General features: G+C 44.9%; 1 protein-coding gene across 3 annotated transcripts in view; it reads left to right on the top strand.

The window, feature by feature from the left end:
* Positions 1–22,384, top strand: part of ECPAS (Ecm29 proteasome adaptor and scaffold) — a 94,907-nt gene that overhangs the window by 18,984 nt on the left and 53,539 nt on the right. For all 3 annotated transcript variants that reach the window (XM_090038850.1, XM_090038848.1, XM_090038849.1), the window contains exons 3-9: positions 8,532–8,648; positions 10,333–10,451; positions 11,622–11,771; positions 14,357–14,525; positions 15,714–15,853; positions 19,001–19,082; positions 21,620–21,739. In XM_090038850.1, coding sequence (XP_089894976.1) covers positions 8,532–8,648; positions 10,333–10,451; positions 11,622–11,771; positions 14,357–14,525; positions 15,714–15,853; positions 19,001–19,082; positions 21,620–21,739 — 897 coding nt within the window. The remainder of the gene's footprint in view (positions 1–8,531; positions 8,649–10,332; positions 10,452–11,621; positions 11,772–14,356; positions 14,526–15,713; positions 15,854–19,000; positions 19,083–21,619; positions 21,740–22,384) is intronic.

The following is a 22,384-nucleotide window of genomic DNA, read 5'->3' as shown; positions in this document are numbered from 1 at the left end:
ATCTGAGGCCCCTGGGCTCCCACCTGGTCACCCCTTCCTCTTGTCACTCCAGCTGCTGCAGCTAGAGTCTCTAGGTTCCCCCTCCCTCCTCTGGCTTCCACTTCCTGTCCCCATGGGATAGCATGGTGTGGCCCAGGGCTCCTGTAGGGTACGCTGCAATAGGGGAGCCTACATCTGGGGAACTGAGTGTGTCGTTGGGACATCTGCGTAGCTGGCATCCCAGGGAACCTATGGCTTGTACTGTTGTGGCTCAGGGGGCATGTGGCTCCCACCTACATAGAAATTGGACAGCACTCAGGAAAAGGACAAAAATTTAAAGCTTTTAAAAATTCCATAAATTGCATAATATTTCATAGGAGACTTCCTTGAATCTCAGAACAGTATCTCTGTGTGTATATAGGCCTAGCATTAAACAAGTACGTGTTTTGTAAAACAGAACATGGCTCAGCTTTTCCTTTTCTGATTTATTGACACCATACTTTTTCTCTCCTGCAATATGGCACCATGAATACCAAGAGCAGGTCACTTTCTTTTGCTTCTAGATGTTTTTAGGTCAGCTCTCGCTGTTTTGAATTTTGTTCTTGACCAGTAAATGAAGGATAATACAGTATTTCGCTTTTATAATTTCAAATCTGAATGGGTAGCTCACTTTATTAATTTTTTTAAAATATTACTATTAAAAAATAAGCAATTCAAGGTTATAACCTTAAAATGTGCAAGAAAATCGTTCTGAATTATCCACTAGATAAGCATTTCTCAGCCTGTGGGTTGCAAGAATATATGAAAGGGTCGTGAACAAACTTAAAAAATGGATCAACAGTCTTTAAATGTGAATTCTCCTTTGAAGGGGAAAAAAGGTGGGAAACTGTGGCTTTTCCCTTGCAGGCTGTCAGAGTTCCAGCCTGCGAGGGACTGCTGGGGGCTTCCGATACTCCCCCCCACACCCCTTGCTCACACACTGTGGGGCTGGGGCCTGTAGGTGGAGGGGCAGGGTGTTGGAAATGAGGGGCACTGGGTTGGGGCTGGCCATTGATATTTATAAATGGGTCCTGGTACAAAAAAGTTTGAGAACCACCGCACTAGACTACTGCTAACTTGGCCTTTGTACAGCAGAGATCATCCCCTTCTGTTCAGGTCCATCTGTATTCAGGAAAGCACTTAAAACCCCTTCAAGTCAATGGGAATTAAGCACAAGTTCAACGTTACATAGATGCCTGATGGCTCACTGGATTTGGGGCTTTGGAGAACAAAAGTCAATCAGGCAGATGCAGATGAATGGAATCACAAAAGGGCTGAATCCTTCATTCCTCCATTAACTAACTATGCCAGTAAGACTCCTTGGTGTGGATGGAGTTATAGTGACACCAAAGAAGTGCTGCTGGTCTAGTACATCTTGGTTCAGAAACCTATATAAACTATAGCAGCACAAGACAACTTTATACCGTTAGATCTACATCTCTCCTGGGGCTTTTACTAGCTTAAATACGTTGGCAAAAAATTGTGGCTCTAATGAACATACTGGCAAAACTTAAACGTAGATTATCCCTGGAGTGTCTAGTACTTGCCTTAGTATTATTCTGATGTTATAAAAGCTTAAGTCTGTGTGTCTATCTGTCTATAGCGCTTTATTCATGCTCTAATTGGGGTGGGGTGGGGGGAGAAGCGGGTGTGCCATAGCATTGGCAATGATGGTGGAACCAGGGGAGGACTGGGCCTGGGCCTGATGTGGTGCGGGGGGAGGAGCGAGCTGGAGCTGGGGGAAAAGCTGGCCCACTGCAGCAGGGTGTGTGTGTGTGTGGGGGGGGGGGAAGCAGGCCCTCCCCAGCCCAAGACAGCAGCTGTGGAGGGAGGGGACGTGCGAGCCTTCTCCCCCCATCAGGCCTGGGCCCGCTCCTCCCCCCGCGGGCCTCTGTCCATGCTGCTACCCCCATCATTTTTGACAGGCAATTGGTTAGTAGCTTTAGAATTATCCCTAGAGTGTCTAGTACTTACCTTTAGTATAGTTTTAGAAGTATAGCATAGCTGCTGCTTCTAAAAGAACTTGCCTGCCCCACAGAGGTTTACCATGTTTCTTGGCACTTGCCATTCCCTTTGAGCTTCTGCTGTTTATTTCTTCCTCCCTGTGTATCTATTTTCTTGTTGTTTCAACTAGCACATTTCTTCATTGCCCTCACTCCCCTGGTGAATTTTATGATTGCCAAGAAGATGTCATTCTACCATTGCATTGTTCAGATACCACCAAACATACAGAGACCAAGGAAGGAATTTGGGACCAGCTGCTTGCTTTGAAAGTCATATATAATTTCTTAACCATCTTACCCAGAAAAGCTAGACACATTCAGTTAAAATCAAGCCCTGTTGTCTATTACCACCCTGAATGACTTCACCATGTTCCACAAAGTTTATTCTTGTCATTTATGAAGTTAAACTTTTGTTCCCCTGTGTTACTGGTTTTGTGTGTAGTCTTTCTTCCCATGATGTATGATAGCAACAATATGTTTTCAGGACAGAGAGCCACAATAAACTGCTTTAAAGTTTGCTAGATATGTTAATCTTGTTTGGGTATTTGGCTGAGTTGATGTCAGCGTATGGACTTAGATCATCTAAAGTGCACATTATTGTTCCACATTTAAACTTTTCATGTAACCTCTTGTCTCCGGTATCCTCCATTTTGTTTTTTCTTTCACTCAGAGATAGAAGTCTTCTGCTCTTTGCTCAGAGTGAACTGGTTTCATTTCTGGAAAAGCCATTCTTCCCTTTGTGATGGATCAGTTGTCCCTAGTGGATTGTGTCAGAGATGCATCCTTTGTTTAGCTCTGTTAGGGCACAGACAGAAGTGCAGCTCTCTGCTGTAACTCAGAATGCTTTGCAGGAAGTGTTCTGAGGTACAGTGATCACCTGGTCCAAACAGAATTTCACTGTTGATTCCAGGAGAGAGGGGAATCTATCTTCTGGTTGCCAATTTACAGCTGGTTTCCCCTAGCAGTGGTCCTTCCTCCCTGCCAGCCTGTCCCTGTTTTCAGAATGGGAGTGGGGGAAAGGTAACAAAGGGAGTTAATTCTAGGGTTCCCCAGCCGGTGCTGGAGCGTGGGGTGGGTGGATTGGAGCGTCCCTATCTCAAGGGGGTTCCAATCCACCCATCCCACCCTCCAGTGTGGGCTGAAAAAACCCCAGACCCCCTTTCTCCCTCTCATTCTGAAAACAGTAACAGGTGGGGAGGCAGCACAGACAGAAGTTACCAAAGACGCTCTGTCTTGAAATGTCTTCATCTGACCCCTCATGCAGTGGGGGTTCAGACTTTTGCAGGATCAGGCCCTTTTAAAGCACTCTGCAGCCATGCACTTCTGTTTTGTCATGGCTGTAGTGCTTTCAGGGTTCAGATCAGGTGAAAATTTACTTCTGTCTGCATCCTTAGTTGCAGCTTCATAAACTTTGCATTGAGAAGCTACTTCAAGGATGTGGCTGCCTGCTTGATTATTTCTAGTATCTTCCCTGTGTTTTAATTGAGGTCATGCATCTCTTACCGGTCTCTTTTGGATAATTAATACTAAAAGATAGTGACAAAAACAGTAGATTTGCTTCTGTTGTTCTGTATTAGCAGCACTCAGCTCTGTTTTTGTACTGCAGGTAGCAGAGAATAGGGCTCCTGACACATACCATGCTGAAGATGAGAGTAACTGGTAATCACATTTTAAGTAGTGACCTGGCCCCACGTGCAATTAATTAATGGCCTGATAAAATGAGGAATTTTATTCCACAAAGTTATTACATAAAATATGCCTGCTTGATGGTTGTGTAATTATTTTGTGGCTGGTTCCTATCATGTCATTAATTGAATGTGTAGCCAGAGCCCAGTCTCAAAAGACTCCCATGTGCTCCAGAGACTGGGAGGCCCCTCAGCTGATGCCTCTCCCAGCTGGGGAATGCACTATGCACAGTTGCACTCCCAACTTGGGAGCCAAGCTTGCTACTTGCTGCTGCAGGGGGAGCCTGGGATCAAGCACAATGGCATCTGATGCAGGATACAATTGTCCCTACTGTCATACACGGGTGGCATGGCAGGAAGTGTAAGTGTTGGGATCCTGCATCAGATCCCATCATGTGCTGACTTTAACTTCTCTCAGGAGCCGGGATAAAAGGAGCACTACCGTGTATAGTGCAAGTTTTGATTTAGCATCTAAAGTTACAACCATTTCAGTTTCCAAACTGACTGAATGCCAGCTTAAAATCCCCAACACAGACCCTCCCATGTGACTCACTCCCACAGTAAGTCTAAATGAGAAGATAGGTTTTGCACCCTGTCATGCATCAACAGGGGCATCACTAACAGATCCAGAGAAGTCTTGCTCCCCCTCTATGTGGCACTGGTCAGGCCACAGCTGGAGTAGTGTGTCAAGTTCTGGGCACCACACTTCAAGAAGGACGTGGAGAACCTGGAGAGGGTCCAGAGGAGGGCCTCTGTGGCCAGCCCTATGAGGAGAGGCTGAGGGACCTGAATCTCTTCAGTCTCTGTAAGAAGAGACTGAAGGGGGATCCTGTGGCTGCCTACAACCTTATCAGGGGCCAGCAGCAGGGACTCGGGGAAAGTGTGTTCACCAGGGCCCCCCTTGGAGTCACCAGGAACAATGGCCACAAGCTGAGGGAGGATAGGTTTAGGTTAGATATTAGGAAGAACTACTTCACTGTAAGGGTGGCCAGAGCCTGGAATAGGCTTCCTAGAGAGGTGGTGCTCTCACCTTCCCTGGAGATATTCAAGAGGAGACTGGATAGGTACCTGGCTGGGGTCTTAGACCCCTGTCACCCCCAGTGCTCCTTCCTGCCCATGGCAGGGGGTCAGACTCGATGATCTGTCTAGGTCCCCTCCAACTCATTGATTCTATGATTCTATTCCAACAGTGAAACGTTGGAAAATATGCATTGCTACTAAGCTGCACATTATTGCTACAGGCTTACTCCAGTTGGTAATAGCAAAAATCCAGCACTGATGAAAAGTCCCAAGCCACTGAGAGAAAAGACAAAGAATGTTTCACATCAAAATGAGACAATTTACAGTGCACTGGAATATTTTATAGCCACTTTATCCCCTTCTGAGTGCTTCCTCTGTACTACCTGTTCAAAACCCTGAAGGTTGTGATCTCCTGCCAGACTATCTTACAGTGCCTAGGTGTAATCATTAAGGCATTGCTGTGAACTATGTATTCTCAATGGGGACTTCCCAGTTCTGAAACACTTTCCATTTTTATTGGAGCTATTGGCCGACAGCTTGTGGCCATTGTTCCTAGTGACTCCAAGGGGGGCCCTGGTGAACACACTTTCCCCGAGTCCCTGCTGGTGGCCCCTGATAAGGTTGTAGGCAGCCACAAGATCCCCCGCCAGTCTCCTCTTGCGGAGACTGAAGAGATTCAGGTCCCTCAGCCTCTCCTCATAGGGCTGGCCACGGAGGCCCTCAACCATACGAGTGGCCCTCCTCTGGACCCTCTCCAGGTTCCCCACGTCCTTCTTGAAGTGCGGCGCCCAGAACTGGACACAGTACTTCAGCTGCAGCCTGACCAGCGCCGCATGGAGAGGGAGCAAGACCTCTCTGGACCTGTTAGTGATGCCCCCTGTTGATGCATGACAGGGTACAGTTGGCTCTGCCTATTGCTTCGTCGCGCTGGCAACTCATATTCATCCTGGAGTCAATCACGACTCCAAGATCCCTCTCTGCCTCTGTGCTGCTGAGAGGGTCAACCCCTAACTTATAACCATAATGCTGGTTTCCTCTCCCCAGGTGCAGCACTCTGCACTTGTCCTTGTTGAATACTTGATCTTTGAGGTACAACAGTCATTTGTACTTCACTTTGTTAGATGCAAGGTACCCTCCAAAAATGTGAGCTCTTAGCTTTCATTCATTTATTTCTGACTATGGAAAAATAATAGAGCAGTCCTTCCGTTGCAAGGAACTTGGACCCTATGGATTCCTATTTGGGAGTTTCTGGGTTTATCTTGTGAATGGTGCATAGTTATATTCCCACTGAATAGTGCTAGTACTGTTACACCTTTTAAAAATCTCATGACTCACAAGGATGCCATATCACCCTAATTGAAAGTCACTGATCGAGTAGTCCACTCTCCACTTCCATTCTTTCTTTGGTACCTCTGTTAGTGCTTTGAACAAGGGTTCTGTTTATAGTTTTGGGTTTTGTAATGTGGATGTATTTGTTGCTAGCCTTGCCCATTTTCAAGGGGTCTTGGCCAAGCTGAAGAAACATGGCTGAACCCAAAACCTGTTTGAATAACCACAGGAGGAACCTTTATAAGCCTTACAATTCACCTGGTTAGCAACATTAAGAAAGCAGTTAACATGTCTAGCTAAACCAGGTGTAGGATTCAAATTAAACAGAGTAAAAGGGTAAAAGTAGATCGATGAGAATGCCTTAAAATAATCCAGGTATAGTATATTATAGTTTAAGGTTAAAAATATTCGTAATAATGACTGATGTAATAAATGTAGTTTTGCTGTGATGGATCTATTTGTGTTAAGTTGTAAAAACAAAGCAGCCTTGACAGTGAAAACCATAAACCAAGGTGGAAATAAAACAAGATGATGGCAAACAGTATTACATAATGATAAAGGAGATAAACGCCCCACTGTAATTTTTACAAGGGCATGAATCTCATCTAAGTGACACTTCCTTGGCCTATAGTTTCATAGTTTGTAGGGTTGGAAGGGACCTGAGCAGATCATCAAGTCTGACCCCCTGCCTTGGCAGGAAAAAGTACTGGGGTCAAACGACCCCAGCTTGTCTTAAAGACCCCCCAGGGTAGGAGCCACTAGAACTTCGCTTCAACTTCGCTTGGAAGTTGGTTCCAGATCCTAGCTGCCCTGACAGTGAAGTAGCGCCTCCTGATGTCTAGTCTGAATCTACCCTCTGCCAGCTTGTGACCGTTATTTTTAGTCACTCCTGGTAGTGCTTGGGGGAACAGGGACTCCCCAGTGCCTGCTCGTCCCCCCTGACTAGTTGGTAACAGGCCGCTAGATCCCTCCTCAGCCTTCTCTTGTGGAGGCTGAACAGGTTCAGGTCCCTTAACCTCTCCTCATATGGCCTGCCCTGCTGCCCCCTGATCATGCGAGTGGCCCTCCTCTGGACCCTCTCCATCTTGTCCACATCCCTCTTGAAGTGTGGCGCCCAGAACTGGTATTCCAGCTGCGGCCTGAGCAGTGCTGCATAGAGGGGGAGTATCACCTCCTTGGACCTGCTTGAGATGCATCTGTGGATGCATGACAAGGTACAGTTGGCCTTCCTGACTGCATCCCTACACGGCTGGCCCGTGTTCATCTTAGCATCAGTGGTGACTCCGAGATCCTTTTCTGCCTCTGCACTGACAAGAAGGGAGTTCCCCAGCCTGTAGGTATGGTGCTGGTTCTTCCTCCCCAGGTGCAGCACCTTGCACGTGTCAGTGTTGAATCGCATGCTGTTCTCATCTGCCCACCCCTGTAACCTGTCTAGGTCTGATTGCAGCCTATTCCTCCCATCTAGTGTGCCCACTTCCCCTCTCATCTTAGTGTCATCAGCAAATTTGAACAGGGTGCTTTTTACCCCCTCATCCAAGTCACTGATGAAGATGTTGAACAGTGCGGGCCCGAGGACCGAGCCCTGTGGGAGACCCCACTGCCCACATCCCTCCAGGTCGAGAATGACCCATCCACCACCACGCTCTGGGTGCAGCCCTCCAGCCAGTTAGCGACCCATTTGACTGTAGGTGTCAACACCACAGTCCCCCAGTTTTTTAATGAGAATGGGGTGACAGACAGTGTTGAAGGCCTTCTGAAAGTCCAGAAAGACTACGTCCACTGCTACCCCTGCATCTAAGGATTTGGTGACCTGGTCATAGAATGTCACCAGGTTGGTCTGACAGGACCTGCCTCTAATGAACCCATGTTGGTTGCCCCTAAGCATGACCTCCCCCACTGGCCCCTCGTGGACATGTGCCAGGATAATTCTCTCGAAAAGCTTACCCACGGTCGAGGTAAGACTAACTGGCCTATAGTTTTCTGGGTCCTCCTTCCTCCCTTTTTTGAAGATGAGAACCACTTTGACCCTCTTCCAGTCCTCTGGCACCACACCAGAGCGCCCCCTGCAGCCCCCAGAGTCTTGGTGACAAAAAGAAAGAAATTTAGATAAACCAAGTAGAGAATGTTTGCTAGGGTGAACCATGTATAAATAGATAAATATTCTGTGCTTTGGAATATAAACAATACAAGATCAGGCTGTAGACCCATCTCTTTTTTTAAATCAGTGGTCAGCCTATCAAGCACCTTTAATCCAAGTTACAGTGTGCCTACCAGCAAATGTCTTGAGACCACCAACTGGTTTTCCATAGTTATTGAATAATAAGATAAGTCATATCTGTCATCTTCTCAGAGATTTGGGAGTGGTGAAGCACAGAAAGCTGAGGCTGGTTCTGTATTTAATGGACAATTTTGTATTGTGGGGGGATATCTGAACTTAAATCCAAGAATTCAGTGGTTTTTTTTCCCCCTCCCTCAGGTCATGGAGCTGCTGGTTCACCTGAATAAACGTATTAAAAGTCGTCCAAAAATCCAACTTCCAGTAGAGACTTTACTAGTTCAATATCAAGATCCTGCTGCAGTTTCCTTTGTCACAGTAAGTATCAGCCTTCCAGGAATATTAGCTGACAGCTTGTGAAATGCTGAAGTGTATAGGTGCTTGCAAGGTCAGGGCCTTAAATTGTAGACATGTGTTTGTCAGTGGACATGGGAGCAGAATGTTCATGTGTTTTCAGCTTCAGATTTTAAATAGATGAGACAGAGTAGGAAAGATACAATATTGTCCTCTATTTTATGTGTCCGGAAGTTTAATACATTTGGTATGTTTTTAAAGAATATATAACTCCCCTCCTCCCCCCCCCCCAAAAAAAAATCCCACCACCTAACCATTTTATGAAACTAGCAGAGACAATTGAACTGTTGTATATGGACTGTAAATATTCATATCAATTTCCTTGAATGTTAGAAAAGGCCTGTCTTCTACCTCTCCTCATTCTGCTGCCACCCCAGTGCAGAGGTGGAAATGTTCAGACTCTTAAACTGTCATTAAGTAGAATTAACTTTAGCTGGAGTGCTCGAAGTAACTGATCATCCAAATCAAGGGCTAAAAACAGGAAACATTGTATGTGCTTGTATGCTTGTTTCTCACTATAATGAAGTTGGCTTAATGAAATTTTTACAAATGCTATCTCTTAAAAAAAACTGTTTATATTTCAGTAGTGAATATTTGTGTTAAACATGACTATTCAGTTCAGAATGCCCTTTAACTTCAGAATGGCTAATTTTGAAAATTTTCTCTCTCTGACATGCTTGTTCATGCAAGTTGGAGAGGTATTTTTGACTATTTCAGAAGATCTATAGTAATTTAGCATTACCATGGTTAATTCAATAGATTGCAGTAATATAAGTCCAAAATAGATATTTCCATTGGACAGCAATTGATGTGTGATAGGGCCTTAAAACACTTCTTGTATATCTGGGCTAAATTTTCAGTCATGTTTTATTGATCCTAGTTCTGTGTTTTGGCATACCTTGTTCAGGATTCAAAATCCTGTTCATACAAACCAGCAAACATCCTGACCTGCAGAACATGAGTACTTTCTCTCAATTACCTTGCTGTTATACTTGGACTGTGACTTGGAGAGATCATGTTTGGGTTCTTGAGGTAAAGTCCCTGAGTATTTAGTCTTTAGTGACTTGGTTGAGGCTGCCAAGCCTGCCAGTGGTAGCAGTAAGTTTTGCTATCTGGACACCTGTGCAATGTGAACTGAATTGACCCTCACATACTTCTTTAACCATGCCATGAAACAGTCAGCAAATTGCCATCACACTGAATCTGAGATAGATTTGATCCACCACCTCAGCAGTGAAAAGAATGATCCCCTATGCTCTCCTGTCCCATGACCCATTTGTAGTTTTTAACTAGAAAAATCAGCCAATACTGTAAAGAGCCTCTTGCCTATACTGCTCACCTGCATGTCTGTCCAGTAATTCATGTTCACTTCTTTCAGAAACGGGAGGCTGAGAGACTTATAACTGGGAATTTCTTGCTCATGCAAAACTCCCATTTAAGTCCGCTATGAGTAAGGAAAGCAGTTCTTGAACTTATTCTGTGTAGGTGCTGTTGATCTTGGCAGTGGAAACTGTCACTGGTGGTGATAATGGTCTTTCAGAATCTAATTTGCTACATGCAGCTAATTCATAAAAATACCAGACAGAAATAGTTTGCAAAAGAATCACAATTTTTATATTAGGCATATTGATTTCTTTTATCCTTGCAGAATTTTACTATAATTTATGTGAAGATGGGTTACCCTCGTTTACCTGTGGAAAAACAATGTGAATTGGCTCCTACCCTGCTCACTGCAATGGAAGGGAAACCTCAACCACAACAAGACAGGTATTGTTTCTTGAGCTAGGTATAAAGGCTCTTTAAGTCATTACAGCTAAATAAAGTGCAGTTTTCTGGAGGGTCACGTGATTACCTAGTGTGCAGATCTTTCTAGGTAATAGATATTACAGTCCAGCTTTTACTGTTTGACCACTAGTTAACCCACATTTTGTGTGTTAGTCTCATACAATAGAACCTGATGAGCATCTCCAGATGGGTCTGGAATAAAAATGCACCTAATTTTTTGTAAGCAGCTGGTGATTTGGGTTCCCAATTTGAAGGGCTCTGATTTAAGAAGTGCTGTGCACCAACCTCAGAGAATCAGGCCACATTAAAGTTCCACCCCAGATAGTGGAGATGTCTGAAATCCCTAGTCACAAAGTAACAAACAGGCACACATGGAAGCTCTGGCATGCCAAGCATTTCTGTAAATCTCACCCCTCATCCATGAGTCTGATTCTCGTTTACACTGAAGCTGTTACACTGTTTTGTCAGTGGAACAGAGCCTTAAAACTAGTAGAAATTGCACCTTTCCTCTCTTGAACATTTCTTTTCACTACTAGAATGGTATAAGTTGGTCTTATTGTAAGTGAGCATCATGGCCTGGGTAAAATCCTGGTGCCTAAATACCCTCTGATTTCACTTGAGCCATGGTTTTACCCCAGGTTTCTAAATTGAATCCTCTGGTTTCTGAGACCTTTTAGAGAACTGGATCTATTCTGTGTGCATCATACATGATGTATGTGTGCTTACTAAGTTTGCCTCTGAGGTACCATTTTAATTGGACTTCAAGGACGCTGACACCCTGTATTTCTAGTGAAAAATAATGTTTTGCACAAGACCCTCCTCGACTGTAGTCTTAATTTCTGAAGTGTGTGTATATGTGCGTGGCTTTTTTCCATGCAAGTACGAAGTGGTAATATTTGTAAGTATGTTGACGTGAATAATGAACTTATTTCCTTGGATTTTGTTAAAACCCATTCTGAATTTGTTGAGCGCCTCCATCAGTGGGGCATAGTGGGTATCAAAAAGCTGCCAGAGTATGAAATATGGAAAGAGTGAAAGAGATTTTTAAAATTGAAGGATCTTGGAAAATCTGTTACACAGTTTATTTGCTTAATGTTAAGAATCAAAGTATGTTGTTTGTAAATAGTTGCAGTAAATATAATTGTTTTTCAGCCTAATGCATCTTCTAATACCAACCCTTTTTCACATGAAATACCCTGTTGAACCACTGAAAGCAGCTTCCCCATTTAATCTTGCTGAAAAACCAAAGACTGTACAGCTGCTTTTGGACTTTATGTTGGATGTTCTCCTTATGCCTTATGGGTAAGTAAGGGGCAATTTCACCTTAACTGTGCAGTGCTCAGAGTTCTTTGTATATGATATATGTTTCTAAGTGTACCCAAGAAGATGTTTTAAAAGCACGCCCCTTTATCTCCTGATCCAAATGAAGTCAGGCCCTGATTCAGCACAAGGTACCTAATTTAAGCATGTGAGTAATACCATCCCTATTCAGCAAAACATTTGAGTACGTGCTTTAATGTTTTATTGAATCTGGGCCTTGCAAAACACCCAGTGAGTTCTATTGGGTTCACAACCAAGCCCTTACACGTGTTGTTTTTTTTGTAAGTGCAAAAGTTTTTAAATAGACTAAACATCAATCTGTGTATAACTCCCCCTCCGTCTCTCCTTTCTGTGCTCAGTCCTGTAGTCCTGAGCACTCTCAATTTCCCTTCAGTGTTACTGCACACTTAAATCTCAAATTTCAAGGGATTGGTGCCTTAGTGACAAGGGAGATGGTGTAATCTTGATTAATGGCTTGTACTGGTGTGAGCATCAACTTAAAGAGCAAGTTTGTGCGCAGTAATTATGTACAGTGTAGTTGGGATTTATTGATCCCTGCTCTTCTCCTTCCTCTGTGTGCAGAGATTTCATACGCCACTTCCCATTGTCTAGTTTGTGTGTTTGGCAAATATTTTTTGTTCAGGAAGCATTCATTTTTAAGGAAATTATTGTAAAAGCAAAGCTTTTGTTCTTTCTTTTCATGAGCGTCACTGAATATCCACCTATATGAGTTAGGAGAGAAAATTCTTTTATGTTTCAGTAAGATTCTTGTTCCTAATGCACTGTGCTGTTTTTGAAAATTCCATCCAAAGAGATCTGGCCAAAATTTTCAGGGTTTTTTGGATGTTTCACTTAAGGCAACTGAAAGAGAGCGTTTCTTAACCTAAGATGTCCTGTTTGTGATACTCTGTACTTTTGCTAGAACTGCATTTGCTGAGCTGAGGATTGAATCTGAACTCTCAGCCCAGTAGTCTGTTGGATAGCTGCACGATATTTGTCTCCTTAAATTTTAGTGTGGGCTAGCTTCTGGAAGATTCTAGTTCACAGAAGGGCTTAACATTGCAACATCCAAATAGATGTTTAATCTCTGTCTGCACTGGAAAACACTTTAGAGTGGGGGGGGCAAACATTTGTCTGCACTGCTGAGAATGTTTGTTGCCTCTGTGGCCCTCATGCTGATTGTGTAGAAGAAGCTAGAACATGGGTGTCAAACTCCTTGGGCATGGGGCCAACTACATATATGGATTTTTCCCTAAGAGAAGAAATGTATAGGCTCCAGTTAATTTTGGAATACAGTATTTGGCCAGGACCTGCATTGGATGTCAAGCTCACTGATGTACATAGTAGAGCTGCGCGAAAAGGCTATGTTTTGTTTTGGATTTGGCCGTTTTGAAGGATAGTGATTCATTTTGGTGTTTTGGATCAGTGTTCTGTTCAATTCCATCAAATCTGTTTCAGAGTTTTGATGCTGATTCGGCTCGGTCGGGGAGAGGCGGGCTGCCCAGCTGCAGGTTTTCCTGTGGTTCCTCCAGTTGTACCTGCCTCTCCTCAGGTGGGGGGAGCTGTGGGAGAAGTCCCCATGCTGTCCTGCCGAGCCCCATCCCCCACCAGGGCCCCAGCCTCCCAGAACTTAAAAAGCCCGCATTCATTGGCTCTGGCAGCGGTGATCAGGGCCTCTGAGGTCTCGTGACAGAGCCCCCTCATGCAGTGGGGGACATCAGGAATTGCCCCTCCAGCCTGGCACCCATGCAGCAACTGCCCCATGGTGCGGGTGCAGTGTGGCTCAGCAGGGTGCTGTATGCTGTCTGGGAGCTGGGGTGGCTCCAGCAGTTAGCTGAAGCCTGGCACCACTCAGCCCATGACCCCAGCCTCCAGACAGTGCCCTGCCAAGGTGCACTGCACCTGCACCATGGGGCAGCTGCCATGTGGTTACCAGGCAATCCCTGCTACCCCACACTGCACCGTGCTGTGTGGCAGCGCTCTACCATGAGCCCTCAGAGGCCCTGATCATTGTTGCTGCAGCTGATGAGTGTGGAGCTTTTTGTTTGTTTGTTTTTAAGTGCCAGGAAGCTGGGGTTGGGCAAAGCAGCTATGGGGGCTTCTCCCATGGCTCCTCTGGCTGTGTCTGCTTCTTCCCTAGCTGGGGGAGCTGCAGGGGAATCCCCCATTGCTGCCCTGCCTGGCCCCAGCACCTTAAAAGGAGAGCTGTGGGGTTGTGCTGGACTCTTCTGGAGGGGTGCCTCCGAAACATCCAGAACGTTTTGGATGGTTCCATTTTGTTTCGGAGATGTTTTGGGGGCTTCCGTTTTAGTTTTGGATTTGGTGTTTTGAGCACTGAGACGGGCCAAAACACATCCAAAACAAAACAACTGCTGAAATTTCACATAGCCCTAGTAAATAGTGATACTCTGCTGTGTTAAAGATGGTATTATGAATGATTAAAACAAAATTGAAAATTGTGCAGAGTTGTATTTATTTGGCTTACTCCACTTCCTCTTTATAAACACCCCACTTCATTTGACAGGCTGGTTTTGTAAATCTAGTCAAGTTCCTTTCTTTCCCTTTAGATATGTATTGAATGAATCCCAGAGTCGGCAAAATGTGCCATCAGCACAGGGCTCTTCATCAAGTAGCACTGGAGGTTCTGGGATTCCTCAACCTCCTCCAGGGATGAGCTTTTATGCAGCCAAACGAGTAATTGGAGATAGCCCATGGACACCTGAACAGCTGGAACAGGTACTGCAAATTGCTTAACCAGTACAGGAGTATAACATTTCAGTTGCAATGAAATGACTTAAGGGTAGCCAAGCCACCTATGTTATAGTGAAAGCAAGGGTGGAAGAAAATGCAGAATTGGTTTTAAAAAAGATATCTTACCCAGATTGTATATAAAGAACATTGTCTGAGATCTTTGTCACTGTCTGTATGTGTTTTACTTCCAAAGATGCACTTGATAATTGTGAAGTTTTTTAAATAAGTAATGGCCCAGGGCTATAGTGCTGCAACTATTGTTCTGTCAACAATTTTCAGAACTTGCTGGAAAACATTCAGCTAAATCCTATCTTTGCCCAAGTGTCTTGGTCTTAGAGGAAACTTGAGCAACTTTAGTACAGGTTTCTGAGGCTAAAAACAGATGTTGCCTTTGTACCGCCATTAAAAAAGTTATGGCAACACAGAATCCAAACAAAGAGTCGTCCATGCCCCTTGTTGTGCCACAAATGTCCAAAATAATGGCTGCAACAACAGGCAGTATAAATTTGTGCCTGTTTTTTGTGGTGGACATCTGTTTGCTTTATGGTGGGATAGGACGGACAGTCCAGAATTACCTGTACTCTAATACCTTGGGCAGGCACTCCTGGGGCTTGAGGTGCCTGATCCTGTGCATGCTATGAATTCCCCTGCAGGGGTATTCCTGGGGTGCACAGGATTGGCCCCCAAAGCCCCAGGAGCACCTGCCTGGGTTCCCCTGCTTGCAGAGGTATGCCCTGGGAATTCTTGGGTGTGTGTATTACACTGCTGTTCCCTGACTTGTGCACTTCCTGCAAATGAGGAAAACCCAGGGTCGCTTTTGGGTTCCCCTGTTTGCATATGCACATGCCCCAAGTAAGTTGCCTCAGTTGTAGTTGTCCTGCAGAATCAGGCCACTGAAGCCTCTGGAGCAATGGGGGACCAACTCTGTGGATCAACAGGTGAGGTCTGTGTTGCCCAGTGAAGCAGATCAGCTGTACCAGGACACATCCCAAAGTTTGCTTATAGCCTTTGAGACCTGGAAAGATGAATTTCCAAGAGGGGTGTGTATCCTGAGGAGGTAGAAGTTGTTTTAATTTTTTTCTTTACAAAAATCTCAGCTGTAAACCTTGACATTTATAGAGCATGTCTTTTCTGGTTCGTAATTTTAATATTATCTTCTATGTTGCTGAGCAGTGTAAGCTGGGGATAGTCAAGTTCATAGAAGCTGAGCAGGTACCTGAGCTTGAAGCTGTTATACACCTGGTTGTAGCTTCCAGTGACACACGACACAGTGTTGCAACTGCAGCGGACCTTGAACTGAAAAGCAAGCAAAGGTAATGGCTTAGTTTTAGAAAACCTGCCACTGGTATTATTAGTATTGATAGTCACAATTAGTGTAATAGGCCAAAATATTATACTCCAGCAGTGGACTGTAAATTCTTCCCTGGGAAGCTTTGTAGTTGTTGTCTTAGGTTAGTTTACTCTAAAACCTTTAGGGTGCATCTACATGGCATGGTGCCATGTCATGGAGGGATAACTGTCCTAGCTCTAAGAGTAGACTAAGGGCAAATCTGGCTAAGGTACCAGAAGCAGTACTGCTGTATTAGCATGGCAGTCTACCTGGGTGCATGGGCCCGGGTGGAGCACTTTGCTAATGACATTGTAATTTAGTTTGGTGCCAGAACTAGCTGGAGTTTCTCTGCTCGCCATTGCATTGTGCCATGGAGATGTACTCTTAGCAGCACAGTTTAGAATTCTGCAGGCTGTGGTAGCTTGATTTACCAAAAAGGAAGGCCATGCTACTTGACAGCTGGTGGGATAAATCCACATTTTCTGTCACTTTAGTATCATGGTGGACAACAACTTTCATGTTTAACCCTGGTGCCCTCCACAGTGACTGACTATGTCCTATCCAACTAATGTCATCTGGAAATGATACCCCTGGAGGGAGCATATGTGATTCAGCATTAGCCTAATGATAATTGCTGCTGGTGTTGTTTGCTGAGTCACTTGCTGCGCAAAGACTGCACACCTCCCTCATAGGAGGCAGCCTGGCTTTCAGGCAGCATTATGATTGAGGTGTACAGAAATAGACAGACTTCATTATTACTGGAGTTGGATAGACAGGCTTAGCTGAATTCTGTACTTGTGAAATTGCAGGTCTATTAGTGCTGGTTTGAGTTAATCATACCAGAAATACAGGATTTGAAGTCTTTGCACAGCTTTGTCAGTGCACCTCAGCTGTTGGCCAGGATGATTATTTTTGATTAATTAAAGTAATCTGGTTGAAGAAATTACTCTATGCAGTAAGGTCTGGTTAAATGGTCTCCTTGTGGTGGTATAGTGTTTCTTAGGAACTCATTCTGCATAGATCAGTTGTTTGAACAAATCCTGTTATGTATGTAGTTACTAGATGTCCCGCATGTTGTATGCAGAACTCTGTCACCCGCATGCTTAGGAACACTCCCAGGCCTTTTTTTGCTTGTTTGGCTGCTGACCGTGCCATTCAAAGGATAATGTAAGACGGTCAGAAATCTATGGCCCGCAGGCCTAGATCCAGCCCACCAAACAATTTAATTTGACTTGCAAAGCCTGGATATTGGCAGCATTTCAGTGGTGAGGCATTTCAGTGGAGTTTCTGCAATGATCAATGGTGGATAGGTCACATGCACGTTAGCACTAATTTGGTGGTGGGGAGAAGCAATGGCAGTGGAAGCCAAGTCAGAAACATTGGCATGACTTGGACCAAGTTGCATTATTTCAGCCCGCTACTCTTAAAAAGTTTGCCAACCCCAAATATAAGATATTAAAGTGAATGGCCTTCTGTCATTGATTCAAACTCAGCTCAAGTCTATAGTGAAAAAAGTTGTCTTGATCAGCTGTTGGTCTGGTTGTCCATGTGAAATTTTATTTAGATTTTAAAACCATTTCCCATCTTAGACAGTCTAATATTATTAAAATCAGTGCCATGGTTGACGGGCTCATTACTCGTCTCATCTAATACCCCCAAAAATGGCCTTGGATCTAAAAGGACCTTCTTTCTATAGGTAGCTTTAATGGAAGGGCAGTGTTGGGAAGCTTATGCAGTTTGATGCCCATGCAGTGTCTCTGCTGTGGTTACACTAAAATCTGTGTTTCCCCAGAACAATCACTCTGGCATCTTTTCACCGACACTGATTTTACGTGCACCACTTTGGTGCCTGGATGTGAGGATTGGCTTGTATTTGATAGAGATGCACCAGTATATCAGTTGCGCATCAGATCAACACCTATAAATTTAAAAGTGTCAATCTGAAATTTAAGATTAGCATCGATTGTTTTTTTTTGGCTGGTGTAGCCAATTAATGTCACCAGTAAATGCAATATACCTTCTAGCTGGGGCCCCCAAATGCTGCATGCATGTGGCCAGGAATTCAGCTGGGTAGCATGGAGAGAATTACCCTATGTCTGTGGAGAGCAAGGGGTGTGTGTGGGGGCAAATTGAGGCCCCCATGGTGAGGGAGGGAGTGGGGCAGGGGCTGGGGGTACTGACTCGCCAGGGCAGTGTTTGGGACCAGGGGCAGGGAGCAGGACTGAGACGCGGACAGCGTGACCGGGGGCGGCTCACCACTGCTGTGTGTACCTCCCAGGGGAGGCATGTGGGGGCATGTGCTCCCTCAGGTTTGTGCACGGGGCAGATGCAGGCTGCCGACTCTGGGCTTGGGGCTCTCCACTTTATTGCCTTTCCCTAAGGAGCCCACACCAGCCGCGTGTACCCTGCCCACCTGGCAGCAGTGGGGGCAGCAAGTTGTGCCTCCTGATGCCAGGTGGATGGGGTACGCAACCAACATGGGGCTGCTAAGGGAAAGAGAGTAGAGCAGAGATCCCTGAGCCCACAGTGGGCAGCCTGCATCCATCCACTCAGCTCTGCTCCAGTTAAAAGCGTCTCCACACTTTAAAAATGGCAGCAGCGCTTGAACTGAAGCTTATTTGACGACCTTTATTTTAAGTGCCTCCATCACCATCATTTCTAAGTGCTGGGATTCTGATCCCCTGGACTAGTCGCCCACGGCTCTGTCCCGCTCCCTGCCCTGGTCTTAGGTCCCATTCACTGTCCTGGCAGCACCCCCAGTTCCAGCCTCTCCCTCCCTCACTGTGGGGGCCCCAGTCTGCACCCCCCATGCCCTTTCCCTCTCCTATGCCCCTTCCCCTCCACAGACTTACCTGCAGGGAGCTGCTCTCCATGCTGCTTGGCTGCATTCCTGTAAATCGGTTATCAGATTAGTATCAGCTGATATGGCTGGTTAATAATTGGCTATTAGTATTGGCCAAGAAAATCTTTATTGGTGTGCCCCTAGTATTTGATGTTAATGCTTTATTAAATGACTACGAATTGTGTTGAGAACGTGACAGAAAGTTGTGCAAAATGTGTACACACACGCACAACTTTTTTTTAAAATTTAAAGCTGTAATTTTTAACACATTGCTTTAAAATTCTTTAGCCTAATTGACTGGAATAATCCCACCATCATCAACAAAATGTACAAAGTGTATCTTGGGGATATTCCACTGAAGACCAAGGAGGTAAGCCTTGTTTGCAGAGATGTACTGTTGCTTAAGGTTCTTATTTTATTTGCCTTGGTCTATTTGTCAGGAAAAGTACAATTAAAGCCATTCTGAATCATATCATTAAGGACTACCTTGCAGATCCACCATTCTTTCAAGAGGCCTTGAGTGGCATTGAACAGACGAAGAACAATAAAGCATGTGTTCTTGATGGAATACCCACTAAAATGTATAAACATTGTGGAAAAAAGCACTCTTACCAAGTATGCTGTTGTTCTGAAAATCTGGAAACATGATCAGATTTCCAGTGTCTTGAGAGATGCCAAAATTGTAACCACATTCATGAATGGAAATAGATTGGATTTCAGCAATTATCAGAACATTGCACTCATGTCCACAACTGGGAAGATCCTCACCTGCATTCTCCTCAATAGTCACTCTCCTCACTGTGGAGATTCTACCCGAGACCCATTGTGGCTTTTAGACCACTCAGGAGTACAATAGACATGATCTTTGTTGCTAGATAGCTTCAGGAGAAGTGCTGTGAGCAACAGTGAGTTCAGTACATCGCCTTCATTGACCTGATTAAGGCCATTGATTCAATCAACAGAGAGGCCCTGTGGAAGATCCTGATGAGATTCCGATACCTGCCAAAATCTGTTGCCATTGTCAGACTTCATGACAACATGACAGCAACCACCCTAAGCAGTGGCTTGGAAATGACTCCATTAGAATTGGAGTCAAGTAAGGACTTGTGATTGCACAAAAAATTTTCCATGTGTATTGCAGTTATTACTCATCTTATGGCTGATTAGACTTCCATCTGGAGCGAACATCAAGTTTTGCATGGCTGGGAATCTCTTTAACATCAACCAGTCACATTCCAAATGCAAGATATAACCAATACCTTCATTTCTGATTTTTCAACATGCTGACAATTGCATCATGTGCCCACTCAGTTGAAGAACTCTAGGTCATTCTTGACTGGAAATGCCTGGACTCACTGTCAGCTTTGCAAAAACCAAGATGCTTTACAAACCTTCCCCAAACCAACCAACTGTTCCCTACCATATTACAATTAGAGAGCAGTCCTTGGAGCATTTCCCTTACCTGGGTAGTCACCTTACCGAAGAAGTAAACATAGCTGACTGTATTCAGTGCTGAATAAAATTTCCCAGTTCTGCCTTTAAACCTCTCTGAAATAGTATTTTGATGGGATATCCTGACATTAGGACCCAAACCAAACTTCTCATCTACCAGTCTGTGTCATCCCTACCTTGTTTGTATAGGAGTGAAACCTGGATGAGATACTGGAAACACCTGAAAGCCTTGGCATGTTACCATCAGCAATGTCTTTGGAAAATCCTCCACATCAATTGAAAGGACAGAAAAACAACTGCCAGCTTTCTGGCTCAAGCAAATGCCAGCAGCATCAAAGTCACGCTTATATAGCACCAGGTTTGTTGGACAGGACATGTCATAAGGTTGCCTGACAACCAGCTTGCAAAACCAGTCCTGTGCTCCCAACCTGCCAATGGTTGCTGCTCTAGAGGTGAACAAAAGAAGAGGTTCAAGGACAGCTTGAGAGCCAGTCTGAAGAAATGCAATATTAACATCAATACCTGGGCGTCTGAAGCACTGAATCAGCCCCAATGGCATTGTGATGTACAAGGCATTGATTGTTTCAAGTAAACTTGCCTTACTATGGAGGTGGATAGATGAGAGAGACAGAGGGGAAGAGCTGTGACCCAACATCACCAGGATTCGCTCCTTTCTTCTGGAACTATTTGCTATGTCTGCATTTGAACTTACAGATCTTAGACTGGCATCTTAAGTCAATTCTGACTTTATCAATATCTTTCCTATTTATTTGAAGGCTGTCATCCTTGCATGAAGGGACTGCTACCACTGCCATTGATGTGTTCTCTCTCTCTCTCTCAAGTATGATGTTTAAATTATTAACACTGGTTATTAACCAAATTAGTAGCAGCTGTGTTCAGAGATGTGTTCTATTATTCATAGAAAATGAGGGTTGGAAGGGATCTTAGGAGGTCATCTAGTCCAACCCCCTGTTCAAGGCAGGACCAGTCCCAACTAGATCATCTTGGCCAAGACTTTATCTAGATGGGTCTTAAAAACTTCCAAGGATGGAGAGTTCACAGTCTCTTTGGGTAACCTGTTCCAGTGCTTCATCACCCTCCTAGTGGAATTTTTTTTCCTAATTAATATTCAACCTAAATTTCCCTTGCTTCCACTTGAGACCATTGCTCTTTGTTCTGTCATCTGCCACTGCTGGGAACAGTTTAGCTCCATCCTCTTTGGAACACCCCTGACAGGGAGTTGAAGGCTGCTGTTAAATCTCCCCCTCAGTCTTATCTTTTGTAGACTATATAAATCCAGCTCCCTCAGCCTCTCCTCAGAAGTCATGTGCCCCAGTCCTCTAACCATTTTTGTTGTCCTCTGCAGGACTCTCTCTAATTTAAATAACCATATTCTTTTTGTAATGGGGGTCCCAAAACACACATTGTTCCTTAAACATGTCTGTTACTTGACAGGGAGCTGTTCTGAAACCAGAACTGAAACGAGAACCAGTTAGCACCCGGGTTAAACTAAAGATCGTTCCTCATCTTCTGCGTTCCAGGCAAGCTGCAGAAACATTTCCAGCTAATATTCAGGTACTGTCTTTGCTCTAAAGTCACTATTTATAACCCATGCACCATTGCCATATTTACTTGAATCCAAGACAAGGTTGAATGGCGGGGTAGGAAATGAATGGGGGAATTAAAAACCCTCATCTTGGATTTGAATGCTGACCTAGGGCAGGCAGTTGCTACAGCTCTGGCCCCAGAACTGGCAGCACTGTCTGCCCGAAGCCAGGGCAGGGGCAGCTCTTGCTGGAGGGAGAGTGCTGGGGAGACTGTGTAGTGCGGGAGTGTGGCGGAGCTGCTAAGGTTCCAACTCTAGCCCTGACCCAGGCTGCAGCCACTGCCTGCCCAAGACCAAGGCAAGTGCTGCTGGTGTTGCTGATGCTTGGGCCAGGCCAGAGCCAGATCTAGTGTATGCTCTGTGCCCCTGGCCGGAGCTAGACTAGAGCCACCATATGGGATAAGTGGCCTGGGAGGAAAGGAAAGGCAAGTGGTTGAAGCAGAGGAGCAAGCACTGGGGTGATGGGGGCACATGGGATGTAGGGGGTGGACACTGGGGAGGAGCAAGTAGCTGGTGAGGGAGGGCAGACAGGGCAAGAGGTGAAGGTCTCCTTTCCCCTCTACAGTGGTAGAGGGGATGAATTTAAGATGATCTTCCAATAATTACCATATTTA

Source organism: Crocodylus siamensis, chromosome 3 (assembly GCF_052110815.1).
Source record: "Crocodylus siamensis isolate JL-2025a chromosome 3, ASM5211081v1, whole genome shotgun sequence".
Taxonomy (NCBI): domain Eukaryota; kingdom Metazoa; phylum Chordata; order Crocodylia; family Crocodylidae; genus Crocodylus; species Crocodylus siamensis.
This window is presented reverse-complemented; position numbering and strand designations above follow the sequence as displayed.